The sequence below is a fragment of the Cydia amplana genome, chromosome 15 (genome assembly GCF_948474715.1).
Source record: "Cydia amplana chromosome 15, ilCydAmpl1.1, whole genome shotgun sequence".
Classification (NCBI taxonomy): domain Eukaryota; kingdom Metazoa; phylum Arthropoda; class Insecta; order Lepidoptera; family Tortricidae; genus Cydia; species Cydia amplana.
In genome coordinates, this window is record NC_086083.1 from 10,127,921 (window position 1) to 10,140,268 (window position 12,348).

The following is a 12,348-nucleotide window of genomic DNA, read 5'->3' on the forward strand; positions in this document are numbered from 1 at the left end:
AATGTAATTTTATGTAAATGATCAATAATTTACAGTACGTTTCAGAAATATGCACTTAGAATTGAAACGGAAAGAAATTAACTTATTCAGCTGTCACGTTATTTATTTAATATCACATGGACAGTTCCTCTGTTGTGTATATGTAATAAAGTTAGTGTATAAATATTCGTGACAATGGAAATGTTACATTTAGAATTTAAATCTTAAATAGGTACAATCTACAAACAGATAATACCGATATTCAAAACATTTCTGAATGTAAAACGAAGCCAAGACTCCTAAAATTTGATCGTTATTCTTTGTGACACCACGGTCAAAACGTGTCAGCGCCGATAGTTTCAAATTGGCAGTTAGCAGCTTTTAGCACTGCTCCTTCTGAATTATTCAACCGGGCCATTGTTCGTTATCGTTGTTTACGTACCTAATGCAGCCCAAGCATTACTGGTAGTCACATTTTTAGCTAAACTATTTTACTGGATTTATTAGTAACAAAGCGTCCAAAAAATCGAATTGTTGTGTTTTAATTATAAAACTCCTTGACACTAAAACCTATCAAGATTATTTTAAATGGGTTACTTAAGGAATTTTAGTCTAAAAATAGCTCGACATGTTTCCATCCGTTTAGAGGATCCTCAACAGGAGCACCGTACATGATTATCGTGTAGATTTTTTGCCGGTTGATTGATCGTAACAATGTATTTCGTGAGCTTGATTAGATGCTTCAATAGTTCTCACTTAAATTACCTATAAAAAACCGGCCAAGTGCGAGTCGGACTCGCGCACGGAGGGTTCCGCACCATTAACAAAAAATAGAGCAAAGCAATAAAAAAAAAACAAGCAAAAAAACGGTCACCCATCCAAGTACTGACCCCGCCCGACGTTGCTTAACTTCGGTCAAAAATCACGTTTGTTGTATGGGAGCCCCACTTAAATCTTTATTTTATTCTGTTTTTAATATTTGTTGTTATAGCGGCAACAGAAATACATCATCTGTGAAAATTTCAACTGTCTAGCTATCACGGTTCGTGAGATACGGACGGACGGACGGACGGACGGACAGCGGAGTCTTAGTAATAGGGTCCCGTTTTTACTCTTTGGGTACGGAACCCTAAAAAAAAGTAACTAGAACCATTTTCAAAATAATAACCTACCTCAAAACGTTTAGTTTTCTTAAGCAAATGTTTCGCCTTAGTAAAAAAAGACACAGAGCGATTGTATTTCAAATAGAACTAATAGGTAGGTTGATACGGTCGCTTTGTGTAACACCTAGTCATCCACAAATCCTAAGGCGGAGCCTACGCCTCATTACAGTCCACCCAACGACACATAAAGCTCTCTGTTCAATGGTAAAAGCGCAAATCAATGTCATCATGACTGCGCCCTTTCCTAACCTTTTTATTATGTATGTGTTATACCTTAGAATGTAGACTATTTCATATAGACTCGGTATTGTTAAGCATAAACAAAGACTTCTAGCGACCACCCATATGCGCTCTTCTTAATTTATGTCTACTTGTAAAGTACTCTCAAACTACACTCGGTTACTCCTACTCCTACCCACGTTTTATACTAGAACAAAACATATTCATTTCTGCGGGCCTAGCCAAGTGACAATCGTTTATAGAATATGCCATTTTTTGAACGTTACAAGTCGATGATTATTTTACTAAGCATTTTTCACATCCGTTTTGACAGAAAAAACCCTATAACTAGAAAAAATTCGCTAACAATGTATGGTTAATGATCATGTGATTTTTTAATATTTATTGATTGATTGTCAACTTGGGAATCAATTTTTGTGGATAATTTCAAGTTGCGCAAACGTGGACCGCAACACAAATGAAGTGGTCGCACTGTTTACTGATGTAAGTACAATCGAACAAACAGATTTGTGACCCACAATAGGACGTTTTCACAGTAAGTTTTATAATAATTTTACTTTCTAAAGCAACGTAAAGCTAATGACGTATTAAATGTGAAAAGGTTTCACAGTGGGTCAGGAACTCAGGAATCAAGTTGTCCGATACCGGATAGTAACCTTTAGTAATCAAATCTATGCGCAATCTATAGGTCACGTGTTCTGTGGTCTTGACATATGGGTGATGAATAGTTAGTGGCTGTATTTTATCTTCTGACCGGCGACGGATTCGTCACGCGAGTACGGTCATTTCAGTCATTTATCAAACGCAGCCTTTGAAAATTATGTCAGTACGCGTTATATAAATATTTCTAAGGTTTAGGGTACGAAAATTTTAGTTAAGTACTTAATAATAATATGAAGGCAAATATTCACATTGGTCAGGGTTGGTCAAGGTTTTCAGTCGACTTTTGTATATCTCGAAATATGGAAAATAATGAAATTTCGTTAAGCTCTTGACAAGACAATACACAAAACTGAAACTATTCTGAACAAAAGTGGATGAAAGTCGTCTCTTTTTATCAATTTTCCACGTACGGAGGGCGCCGAGCTACATGCCCGGCAGCAATTTTCGTGTTTGTTTTGTTTTTCATTTGAGAGTTTTTTTTCTTTTTTTTTCGAAAAAACGGTAACTAATAAGCGGAAAAGTTAAATAGAGTTATTTTAAACATGATAGACGATTCAATGCAAATTCTGCCGATTAGAACAATTGTTTAGATAATTGGTTGCACCAATATATCTGTAATAATTAAATTCGTTAACATTTTGTTCTACGGGAAGATCATAATTCTGCTGAGTTAGAAGAAGAAGAAGAAGATCAGTCATCAGTTCAATCAGTCCATCGATTGTGGTTGGTAAACTATATTCACTACAAGATAACAATGTTGGTAAACAAATTAAGCTTTCCGAAGGTCGAACATAATAGTACATTATTGTCGAGGTTCGGAAGTAGCTACTTGCTGGCTGAGGATTCGTTTTAAACGGACGACCTTGGGAGTCCGTTTAATTGAATCCGAAGCCAGCAAGTAGCCTTCCAACCGGGTCATATATAGTGCTTTTCTCAAAAATGGTGCAAGAAATAAAAATTATTTACCGGAGCAACGGTCTAATTATCACAGAAAAAAGTAAAACCATTGAAAATATTTGTTTTGCCGCCTTTAAAAAAAATATATATTTTTCTGCTGTAAATACGCCAACCTATTTGGGACACCTAAATTGTCGCGGTACCAACATTATAATAATAAGTGCTGATCATCTGTTTTGCTGTTTAATTGGACCTATGCCTTCATTTAATATGGCCATTTCAACTTTTAAAAAGTTTGGAACTCGTTAAATAATGGAATTTGTATGCAACATTGCAGTCCCGAAATCGAGACTGCAATGTTTTTAACTTTTTAATTTTTTTACTGACCATAAACTACGCACTTCGCGACCAATTTTTTAACCGGCAACGTCGAATTTGCCGTCCATTTTTGAGAAAAACTATTTCTTGTCCCATCACAATAGCCTTAAACCTCTCAATGCGACCGAGATGCTGGCCCGCCGATGCAACCCTAGCTTCTTGAATTACTTATACTGTGTACTCTGGCTACATGACCGGTTCCGGGAACTAGGTCGCTCGTTCAGGCTCGATGCGATTCTACTTTATTAAAAGATCATCTGCCACTTATTCGAACTTTAAGATACGTCAAATATTAGATATCTATTAGACATCACCAAGATATGTCAGTGTCAAACAAGTGTCAAAAGTGACGTTTCTTCAAACAAAAACGTCAATTTTGACACTTGTTTGACACTGACATATCTTCATGATGTCTAATAGATTAGTTCAAAATCCGAATACGGCCCATAGCCACCTGAAAACCTTATAAAATAATACCTATTTATATTTATAGAACTGACATTAGCATTAAAATACTTTAATTAGGTAATGTAAAGTCATGTAACATTTCGTTTTTCATAAATGCATCTGATGAAAACCTCATTAGATAGTAGAATATCCCACAATAATAGTGGATATTTCATATCTAAACGACTGTCCCATAAAATAATATATCTGGCTGTCTAGCCGCTATATGTCCAATAACGAACAGAAAAATGGACGACACATACAGGTGTTGTATATGTTAATATTTCAGGAAGTATAAAATACAAGGTCTTTAGAGAGTATACTAAAGAGTTATGTGTTATTAGCGGTTACTGTAAATACAAACACAAAGTCGGGTCAAGGTCGTGACATTTCTTACTCCAATACGGTACAGATACTACAGATAGACTTTCTTTTCTTCACGATATTTAAAGCGAGTATAATCTTTACAAAAGCCTCTAGGTAGTACAAGTACATATTACATACTCGTATAACCTTTACCTACACAGACCGAGGGCGTCATATTACCGAGCAAATCAAAAACTCAAGCAATATGTAAGATACATATCATCCACATACTTGATCGAGTGGTAGGCGGGAAAGGATTGACACCTACGAATTTTCCCACACTGAAAATTCTGAAGCGTCTACAGGCTTTGACATAGAACCTTGCTCTTTCACGAACATTTGTTGGCTATAAATTAATGAAGTTTACAATAAGTATCCTACAATTTTAAAAACTGCGGAACAGATATGGAAGTTTCGAGCACAGATTGGTTTTACTAGTATTACATATCTCCTGATATTCCTGAGAAGGTGAAATAAAGGCTATAAACTAGACTTGACGTTTTTTGGTTGAAAAAATGCCACTTTTGACACTGACAGATCAGTATCGTACCGCTGTGACTTCCTATAAGCATTGTTCGGATCGGACGGTAAAGTGATACATGTAAACGTGAACGAAGTCGCGGGTGAAAAAATATCGAAATATAGCTAAGGTACGTTAGTTCAGTACTTACATTCATTGCAAAATACTAATCATCAACTTCTCGATCATAATCAATACATCGAAATTAAATCATGTTTGCAAATGTGTACACGTGGCGTAACTGATACATTTGCATTAGGTATACACGATATTAGACATTCGGTCACAACCAGCTCTCCATAGATTTGCCACTCATGCTCAAACATATTGAAATCTCGTTTTAATAAGCTAGGCGGCTGAAGCAATATTGGTTAGAATGTTAATAAACTAAAGGTCACGATTTGAGACATCATTCAATATAAACTTGCGCACGTTTATATATATTAGATTAGCAAAGAAAATATATTCGACGATGTTATTAACCAGCTTTTTTACAAGCTTTTATTTAGTTTCACCTGTCCCGTTGTCGGTCTGTAATCAAATCTTGCAAGTTAAATTTGATCCACTTCCCGATTTCCGATTGAGCTGAAATTTTGCATACACATGTAAGTCTGGTGACAATGCAATATTATGGTACCATCGAGCTGATCTGATGATGGAGACAGGAGGTGGCCATAGGAACTCTGTGATGAAACAACGCATCCTAATTGTGTTAGGGGTTTTTAGAATTGTCTCGATGAGTATATTTAGTTGTCTGTCGTAAGAAAAGTACAGTCAGCGATAAAAGCTTGTACCAAAAATGAAATTTTTGCCAAAAACTTATTGTTTATTCAAACATGAGAGAGTATTTTATATTACAAGGACCACTATATCCAGTTAATAGTTATTAGAATTACAGAGCTTAAGCAGTTTAATTAAAAGCTACAGTCGTATGACCGCTTGGTCCGCTTGCGAATAAGCATTTTAATGCTTTCTCTAAAACGCAGTGTAAATGTCGGCGGCCGATCGTAAGATCAGGCATATCGTGAAATTCCTAGGCATATCAAATTAAAAAATTAAAAAAATTACAAAGCTTTTACTTCGGACAAGATATCCATATTACAATTACAATTACAAACAAACAATAACGGTACACACAAAGATTAACACAATAAATTAACATACATATCGTGAAACGTGAAAATCTTTGACCCGTTCCCTGAGTCGACGGAGCCCCGCTACGCGGGGCTCCTATTTCTGAGCAGTTTGCCCTTCGGGCATCTAAAGCAACCTAACGAACCTATCCTACCTATATATTGGTTTAATATCACTATCGTCAAAACATTACACAGGAACATTACGATCTGCCTGATCTTACGATCGGCCGCCGACATAAATAAAATACTAGCCGGACGCGGCTCGCATATATAATTTGTATCAAACGTCTTAGTTACTTCAACCATCTTAATTAAGTCTAGTGGCTGAATGATCGTTAAATTTAAAGTACCTAGTCGCTGTAACTCTTCGGTAATTTTGTATGATGACTCATTTAAGATGTTAACCGACAAGGTAGTAAAGTGCGCAGATGTATGGGTGTCGTGGTATTATTTGGCCGGGTTATTACGGCGGGTTTATGGGGGTGAGTTTTACGTCTGTTCTTGAGGGAGCTGTTGCTTTCAGATTAATTCGCTGGGGTAGTTTGATTGGCCCTGTATTATTCGAGTTCTATGTTGGTTGATGGATTTTTTTTCAAGGCATCCAGTAGCCTTTGTTTAATTTATTAAGACGCTTTCACGTGTAATTAGATTCACAAATATAAATTATATTTCTAATTTGGCCTTAAATAACAATAAATAACCTTAAACCCATTTTAGATGATTACTAAAAAATTATATGATGATAAATAATAAAAAAATATAATAACCAACTTTCCTTTCAAAGGTGCCGAATATTTAATATGAATCAAAATTAAACTAAAATGTCCAGCCGTAGTGTGCCGTTAAAAATTAGGAGACAATAAACATCTTAAGTATTCCAATGATATTAACTTTGTATAATATAGTCTAAGTATAAATGTTGCGACACCTTTATAAAACATCGTAAAATTACAGGTATTTTTATTGCAGCGTAAAGGGAACTTTATAATTATAACCATTTCATATAGATGATCAATTAAGGTTTATAATTGACATAATATTTCATTTATCATTTCGATTAGAATTCGGTATCACAATCTCTTTACCACAACTACGATGCAACAAAAAACTACAAAATTTACGATTTTTTAAATCTTTCTACAGACAGGCAGTCCGAACTGAGACGATTAATTCAATGCAATCATGATTATATAGCTGGACAAGGAAATCTTGTCAGTAAATAAAGGCGCGAAATTCAAATTTTCTATGGGACGGCATCCCTTCATGCCTACATTTTTCAAATTTGCCGCCTTTTTCTACTGACAAGATCTGCTTGACCAAGTATAATTAATTAGCAAATATTTGTCGCCCAAAAATATGTATGCCAGCTGAGAGGCTAATAGAATCGGAACAAACTATACCACAGAGTATACAATATTTGGTGTCTATCGTCCATACATTGTCACACGCCTATCCATTCAACTCTAGACAAAGAATTAACAGTAGGCCAAAGAAAGCGTCGAAGGCTTTGATCGCTCTCGTAAGACGATTAGACGCGAAGGACACGACACGTAACAAAAGGCGGTTAATGATGCGTCTGATATTTCGTCACCGCGACGTGTCGTCACACTGTCGCCCGACCCGACCGGGGACGACTGTTCCCAGTGCTACGAGCATATGGGCTCATTTAGACGGTGCGACAACACGCATGCGAGTTTCATTACATTGCGTCATTCGATCGGTCGGCTGAATTGACGTAACCTCAATGGTCCGCAATGTAACTAAAATAGTATACGAGTTCGCGCGCCGTCTAAATGAGCCCTATACATTAAACCTTAAGTTAACCCGGTGTAGGTACGTAACAATAAAAAATCAAAATTCACAACCCAGAGCCATTCTCGTTTTTTTTGTAATTGAATTTTCCCATTTTCGTTTTTAATAAAAATCTTATACGTTCGGTAGCAGACAGTCGTCTCCGCTTAGTACAAAAATTTACCCATTGATAGAAGGGTCGGAATGGTAAGAATTGACACGTACAACTTTTGACGAAAGCGCCTGATAGGTATTTGAGCTACCAACCCATTTGGTGTTGCTTTATTGGGATAAGTCAGGTATACTCACGATATTCTCCTATTTTAGATTAACCGGAGATCAGACTTATGGCTAATTTAGACACTGCAAGAACTCACATCCGAGTTTCATTATATTGCGGTATTTGATCGCTCGGCTGAATTGGATGTAACTTCAATAGTCCGCAATGTAACCAATATACTCGCATGCGAGTTCCCGCGTCGTCTAAATGAGCCATTATAATGGTTTGTCTGCAGCGATGCGGTATTAAGCCGTTGGGAATCACACCCTTGGGCGGGGGACGCACTGAATCATTTATTATCTATCACGCCGCTCCACGCAAACCCCGACTGCCGAGCGTATTACAATATTTTACGAGTTATTATTACCGCGCAGGCTAAACCGCGGTTGGGGGTTGTGTAAACTGAAGACCTGAAATGCTAATCAGGATTTAAAGTCACTATCTGCGATATAGTAATTAATAATGTTACTAAACTGATTACAAATCTATGCAGATTTGATTGTGAAGGATTTTTATGTTATCACGCAATTAGTAGGTATATCTTGTAATATCAATATACATACCAATCGCAATAATTGCTTTAGAAAATAGCGCAAATAATTACGCGATACTATTATAAAAAGTAAGTTTCTCAATCAAGTAATCATGGCAGTATTTCATAAAGGTCGAACTACATGGAGCAACCCAAACATGCCTATTGTGCATGTATGAATGTGGACAGGTATACAAATTGACCTAAATAAGCTATTATGCAAATACAAGGGCTGAGCCGAAAAAATATCGGATATCTCCTTCGGCTTTACCTGAAAAATTGGAGATTCCGCAAAGAGGAACAGAGCGGCGGGTATCAAATGACTTATACTTTTGTTATGATAATGCGATTCTGAAATTAGCCACTGGGAAGAGAGTTGGTGGGAACATCGTCTGACGTGATGTTTTTTTACTGGAATAAAGTTCACTGGCGAGAATATATTGTAGAAAAGAATTTGGGAATACTAATATAAAAAGTAACATACTATATTCAAATTAGCCAACGGGAAGTCTAAAACCAAGTTCGCGATGTGGTTAGGAATTATAAAATAATTTTTAGATATCCGGTTTGTTTTAAGGATCAAATGTCTATAAGAGACCCATTGTGTTTAAGCAATCCAAAATTCAGAAAAGACAGTATGGAAAACCAGGATATTGCTATTTTGACGATCAAATTAAGAATCGAATGGTACCTTTTTATCGATTTTTGGAAATTTAAAAAAATTGCTCAATTTCTGTCATCGTCCCTATATCCTACAATATGATCATAGACGTATTAGAACAAATTAAATTATTTTCAGAAAATATTTTAATTTGTTTTTATACCAGGGGGCGCCATAAGCCTTCAGTAAGAAGTGCATATACTTGGAAAAATTCGACCTATGCCGCTGTGGCCCAGTGGCCGAATGGCACAGGCACCTGTCGCGATAGCAGAGGACGCTGGTTCGATTCCAGCCTGGGGCACTGGAGGCCTTGGTCACTTTATCTTAGTATATGACATTTATTTAAAGTTTATGATCATAGACAGTTATAAATACTTATTCCGATTACTGGTTCCAGTGGCTTACATAAGAGCCACGGAATTGGAACTAACATGCAATAGAGTCAACGGCATAAGGAAATTAAATCGAATTTCTGCTTGAACGGGCCGTGTATCTTTGAACCCTTTGAGCGGTGTGTTCGTTGTGATCAAACGGCGTACTGAGTGGATCTCGATACATTGATGAACACAACACTTACTGTGGGTTACTTATGCGATATAATCTAACCATGAGCCCGATCAGAAGCTTGTTACGGTTTTGATATTATTTTGTAACGACCTTGAAGATCGCTCACGCTGATTGTTGCATGCAAAATTAAGTAAAATTCGTACGTGAAATGCGCGCCAATCACTAGTGCGATCGTCAAGGTCGTATTAACCTGTCGAATCCCACGATATGACGTCACCATAAGTGCTCTGGCTCATATATGAGCCGTGGGAGCTGAAGCTTACAGATTAAAACCAGTTCGAAATCCTAAAAAGTTGTTAAATCTGAATCCAATTCTGCTATAGCGAGCACTTTTCATCGTATTTTTAAAATTCCTGCTCCGCCTGACTTGTTAGAGTTTTTCTTAACACTTCATCGTTTATTAAAACTTTTTAGACCTAAAAACCTCCGACAGTATACGTTCAGAGTTACCAAAGTAAGAGATTTAGTATCATAGTCATCAACATAAACATCAAGAAATAGACTTCCCCAGAGAAACTGTAAAGAACCATAAACAAAATGGGACCGAGACCCTAATATTCTCGGGTACAACTCGCCTCTACATATTTTAACAACCAACGCCGACTTGGTAACAACTCGCTAGAGTAACACTATTTATGGCGCTTGATATTATCAGTACCAGCCTGCTTTTGTTTCATTGTCACAGACATTTCGAAACGTTAAATTGTTTGTCAGCGGCGACATATGCGAAACTAGACTTACAATAATATTGGCTGGCCGTGTTCGGTCTGCAGGAGAAGTATCTAGTTCTATACGAATAAACCGCTCAAAAAGATCTGCTTACACTCTATAGTAAAGAGAATACAAGCAGCTTAATATGAAACAGCTATGTATATTTATGAGGTTGACTATCCATATCCATAGACACAAAGTAGAATGTCAATACGTAGACGTTTGAATTTTGAATTATTTATTAGAGTGCCTCTTATCAAATTCTGCACTGACTTTAACAGAACTATTGAAGTGTTATTATAAACGTCATATTTTCATAGAGTCGGACCAAATTAACTGTGCATGGCGTTTGCAATGACGGTTATATAAGTATGTAATAACAGTCTCACGCTTTGAGACGGATAAATAAATTCTAGACGTTTGAATTTTACGAAGACACATCCACACATTGTCATTGCAAAATCTGCAGATTTAGTTTGATACAAATCTAGCCACCAGCCAGACAAAACCAATTTACTAATGTCCCTCATCTCACTTATGTTTCTTTGTTGACTATAATCTCCTTAAGGACGCCTTACGCTGTACGATTTGTCTACCTGAATTATCTTTAGGCAACCTAAATGGATTTACCAAGTGGCGGAAGACCGTCTGGACCGCCCTAGGTACCGCTGGAGAGACGAAGTGCAGAAAGACCTTATAGCGAACTCGGCGCCGTCGACTGGACAGATACGGCTTTGGACAGAGTAGCATGGCGGTCTTTGGTGTCGGAGGCCAAGATCCACTTTTGGTCGTTGCGCCACAGCAGTAAGTAAGTAACCAAAATGAAACCTTATTGCTATTGCATTAAGTACTCACATGGCGCCGGGCTGGGTGGCTCTGCGCAGATGCCGATCGATTTGCTGGGATCATCGATCAGCGCCTGCGCGATCTGGTAGTCGCCGAGCTTCGTCTGGATCTGCTGGCTTTGGCGATCCTTGTTGCCCGTTACCTGAGAATAAGAGGACAACATACGTTAAAAAATGTGGCAGCAAAAGGTTCAAAATGAAGGATAAGATACCGAGATTACAAACTATACTTCGTTTTTTTTTGCATTAGAAATAAGGTAAACAATCTTGATGTGTCTTTTAATCGAAAAACACATTTTAAAAATAAGTTACGGTAAATATGTAACAATTATGAATCTAATATGACCTTTTATAGTCTTTTGCTTTCATAAGTAATAGTTATTGATTTTTAAAAAGTGTTTTTCAATTAAAAGACATGTCAAAATCGCTTACCTTCTTTCAAGTTCTTTCTAATGCTAAAAAACGAACTATAGCTGCGTCGAAAACGTGCGGGGAAAATAGGCGTCTTTTTTTGGTTTAGTTAACGATTTGGATACATTTTTCTAAGACCTGCAACTCGTAAGAAGTAGAACGTTTTAAAATGCCTAATACCTAAGGATAAAGAAAGAAAACGAGTCTTTAAAGTCCATTTATTTTATGAAGTCTACAGAAAAGACGCATAACTTCAAATCATACCAAAAAGTTTCTGATCCTGCTACTGAGTTCAGTTGTTTGAGTTGAGCGTGTTGGTTATCCTAGAGAAGTCTCGCTCGAAACGGCGAATTACGTTGCCTTAATTGTTCTTTCATTAAAATAAGTTATTGGCAAAAATTTCATTTTTGGTACAAGCTTTTATCGCTGACTGTACTTTTCTTACGACTGACAACTAATACTCATCGAGACAATTCTAAAAACCCCTAAAACAATTAGGTTGCGTTGTTTCATCCATCACAGAGTTCCTATGGCCACCTCCTGTCTCCATCATCAGATCAGTTCGACAGTACCATATTATTATATTGTCATCAGAGCTACATACAGCTGCCAATTTTCATGACGCTACGATCCTTGGAAGATGGTTAAATTAGTTACCTTAGATTCCATTACATTAGTTATATACAGGTCGACCTAATAAAAGCTTGTTAAAAAATATGTGGGATTAATACGTAGTAAGAAACAAAGAAGGGGGTAAAAAT

The 12,348-nt window shown here is 36.9% G+C and overlaps 1 protein-coding gene across 1 annotated transcript in view; it reads right to left on the bottom strand.

Annotated features, from left to right (window-relative positions):
• The window catches only part of LOC134654594 (AF4/FMR2 family member 3), a 156,362-nt gene that overhangs the window by 100,967 nt on the left and 43,047 nt on the right, over positions 1-12,348 (bottom strand). Inside the window, exon 4 of the mRNA XM_063510063.1 lies at positions 11,187-11,319. Coding sequence (XP_063366133.1) covers positions 11,187-11,319 — 133 coding nt within the window. The remainder of the gene's footprint in view (positions 1-11,186; positions 11,320-12,348) is intronic.